General features: G+C 39.6%; 1 protein-coding gene across 1 annotated transcript; it reads left to right on the forward strand.

Annotated features, from left to right (window-relative positions):
• Nucleotides 1-1,729: 1,729 nt before the first annotated feature.
• LOC113318994 (histone H4) lies at nucleotides 1,730-2,282 on the forward strand. Its single transcript, XM_026567298.1, has one exon. The coding sequence runs from the start codon at nucleotides 1,820-1,822 to the stop codon at nucleotides 2,129-2,131; it is 312 nt and encodes a 103-aa protein (XP_026423083.1). The 5' UTR covers nucleotides 1,730-1,819; the 3' UTR covers nucleotides 2,132-2,282.
• Nucleotides 2,283-3,636: the final 1,354 nt, after the last annotated feature.

The following is a 3,636-nucleotide window of genomic DNA, read 5'->3' on the forward strand; positions in this document are numbered from 1 at the left end:
TAATTGTTATCCCCCCATTTATGTGAAGCTGAGTCAGCCTTTGTGGTGACATGTTGAGAGAGAGAAATATTCTCTTTAGACGAGTTGACCGACATAGATAGATATTCTCCGATTTGTAAGAATGACTAGGATGAGTCACGTGAAAGGTCATGGGATGCCTCAGAATTCGTGTGGAGAGAAGACTTGGTTCCTACATGAGGCTCGTGCCTACCATGGGGAATATTCAGCCTTATCTGAGATTTCCCGAGAGATTTGAATCTCTCCGAGATTTTGCAGACGGATCAAAATCTCTACGAATACTTTCTTAACGGATCTGAACCTATCTGTGTTCAGCTGGAACTCGTCCTGGAGAGAGAAAAAAAGGCTTTGTACGCCCGACTAATGCCTCTGCGAGACTTTGGCTCACTTGTCTTTGACCAACGTATCTTGCAGAGATGTGCTAGGAATCAAATGTGTGTCCATATGATGGGCCAACAAGACCAGTTTATCTCGAAAGGATGTTCTAGGAGTCCGTCGAAAGGGCCCAGAGGTAGAATAACCAGCGTATCTCGCGGGGATGTCCTAGGAGTTATTCGGAAACCTTAGTAAGTCGAGTCAGAGCCTAGAGCAGACATGACCAGTGTATCTCGCGATGATGTACTAGGAATCAGTCCTTGATCTCAAATAGGGTGAGTCGTGCTTACATGAGATATGCGTATCTCCGCTCTGGATCATAAGTCCGTCGGGGACGTCATTACGCATCTACAGAGCCTACATGACCATCAGTATCTAGTCGAGGATGTATACTAGGAATCATGGCATCACAATCAGCTGCGTCTCGCGAAGACATTGTGGCTTTTCTGGTTCCTAAGTCTGCCGGGGACGTTTTACGCTCTACAGAACCTACGTGACCAGCAGTATCTCGTCGAGGATGTGCGATAGGAGTCACGACATCACGACCAGCAGTGTCTCGCGGGGACGTATACTAGAAATCGTGCTAAGGATGCCTTGAAGACTAAGGGCTTAATCTCTCCCGTGAGAGTTGAGTTTTGTCGATGATCTTGAAATGACACTTTTGCCCGTTATCCAAATTTCAACATCTACACCGATCAATGAGAAATTGACCGAACTCGTGAGATATTGACCTGGATTAACAAAAGTAGACGGAAAAGTGGAAACAAACATATATTTGAAAAGTTGAAAAAAACGAGCATATATTTATAAAGCAGGTTCTTGAATTATTGATCAATTTTTCTAATAACTTTGGGAGGTCCAATATCCAAAACTCAAAAATATCCCCGCCTACAATAAAATTCAAAATTTGAATTCAAGAGCTAAAGCTTCCCTCTATGTATTAAATCCGTCTCAACCATTCATTATCAATATGTGGGCATGCACTGTTGATCCGCATGAAACAAAGAGCACCAATCAAATGTCATTACCACCTCTAGAAAACACATACCTTTTCCCAATCCGTAACTCTTTATCTTAACCAATCAAATTCCAGTATTTCTAATCTAACGATCGAAACAGATAACACAAAATTCATACGGACCTTAATCTAACGGAAGAAATCAAACCAAACAATTTACAAAACCTATGCCTTCCTCAATCCGTAACTCTTTATTTAAACCAATCAGGTTCGAGTATATATATCTGACGATCAAAACAGAAAACACAGCCTTCACACGGATCGATCTCCCATCTAACAGACAGAATCCAACTAAACAAGCTATAAATACCTCATCTCTTCCAGGCATCAAACACTCAACCAATCTAAATCTCAATCTAAATCGATTAAAAAAATTAACAGCAAAGAAATTTCTGTAGAGAGAAAAAAATGTCAGGAAGAGGAAAAGGAGGAAAGGGTTTGGGAAAGGGAGGAGCAAAGAGGCACAGGAAGGTGTTGAGAGATAATATCCAGGGAATCACTAAACCAGCTATCAGAAGATTAGCAAGAAGAGGTGGTGTTAAGCGTATCAGTGGTTTGATTTATGAAGAGACTCGTGGTGTTCTTAAGATCTTCTTGGAGAATGTCATTCGTGATGCTGTTACCTACACTGAACATGCCAGGAGAAAGACTGTCACTGCTATGGATGTCGTCTATGCTCTCAAGAGACAGGGAAGAACTCTCTACGGATTTGGGGGTTAGGGTTTACTTTTCTCCATCTTGTAAAGAATGTTGAGACTAGGGTTTCAATTTGCTGTTCTTTTTAGTTTCACATGTACCTGGAAATCAATTAGATGAATGTGAAATGTTTTTAATATCAATGAAAATCAGTAATCAACTCGTTTCTGTTTCATTTGATTGTCAGATCTAATTCTTTTTATCTTATTGATTCAATTAAAATTAGACTTAATGATTTGTATCGGCATCGATTTGGGGATTTTCATTCAGGTTATGTCGAATTTTACAATTAATGATTCATGAGTAAACATTGATTCAGTGATGATTCATGAGTAAGCATTGATTCAGGTACTAAACACATGGTTTCTGAATTTGAATCATACTTTCTGCATTCTTTCTTTTTCATTGGTTTACTTCCGAGTATATCAGATTTCATTGGCAGGATTCTCTGCAAAGAACTAGTGAATTGGTAGTTGATTTGAGCCGAATGTATACCAAGTGGCCCATGTGAAGTGAATCAGTAAACACACAGTTACTTAAGCTTAAACGTTCAGATTCTAAATGTTCACTGCACGGTGCTTGATTGATCCAGGTTTTTCTTAGTATGTGGCCTTAGGTTATTTTATGCCATGTTCCAACTTAGATAACCTGCAGAATCGAGGTTCAGGAGCAAACGCAGTCAGCAAGGTGAACACAATTATAAGCCTCAGAGAGGCTTATGTCATTTTTCTTTTGCAATTGTGAGTATGCATACTCTTCTTAAGCTATCCAGTCCGGTTCAATAAGATTAATTAGTGGATGTATTGAGCTTTTGTCTCTTCTAGATGCTGCCAGGTGGGTTCAACGAGATGGGGATGAGTTACGGGTGAGGATCCCACTGCAATGGTGTTTATGCAAACAATCTAATTAAAAGGCTTGCTAGTCTTGTGGCCTGCTGCCATTTTGTTGAAGAAGAAAGAAACTTGTAGACTTGCTTGAGGACGCAAGGTAAGGTATTTTCTGATTTCCCTCAACTTGTTAAATTAGGGGTTTGTCTGCTTGAGTAGCTTATTCCCCTCACAGTAAATTGTTATTTTTCTGCATTTTTGCCTTTTTCAGTATTGCTGATAGGGTATTACAGTAGTTGAAAGGGAGGAAGTTAGTTTAATACTTTAACTTGGGAAGACATTTGGTAGCTGTCAATGAAGTTGCACAAAATCTTGCACTATCTGGTTTTTATGGACCCAAAATTCTGCACTAGCGCTTTCATTAACAAAGCTTAGGGATCACATGTTAAATGGTTGAGTAATTTGTTGCCATGCTGGTTCATTGGACAGTCATCTGTGGGTTGGGTTTTGGACATCGAGAAAGAAAAGTAGTGAACAGTCTGTATATGATTTCCGAACAGAAATGAGACATAAGATAGATAGTTGTAGCTTTAAATATAGTTGGTGTTCTTTCCTATGATAAGAGTAGGCTTAGTGATCTAATTCCCACTGTTTCTGAAGAGTCAAAATTGGAGCATCGTAGAGAAGACCTTGTTGTTTTAT

This window comes from Papaver somniferum, chromosome 10 (assembly GCF_003573695.1).
Source record: "Papaver somniferum cultivar HN1 chromosome 10, ASM357369v1, whole genome shotgun sequence".
NCBI classification, from domain to species: domain Eukaryota; kingdom Viridiplantae; phylum Streptophyta; class Magnoliopsida; order Ranunculales; family Papaveraceae; genus Papaver; species Papaver somniferum.

Excerpts from the sequence above, each read along its gene's own strand:
- LOC113318994 (XM_026567298.1), top strand. The coding sequence starts at position 1,820 with ATGTCAGGAAGAGGAAAAGGAGGAAAGGGTTTGGGAAAGGGAGGAGCA.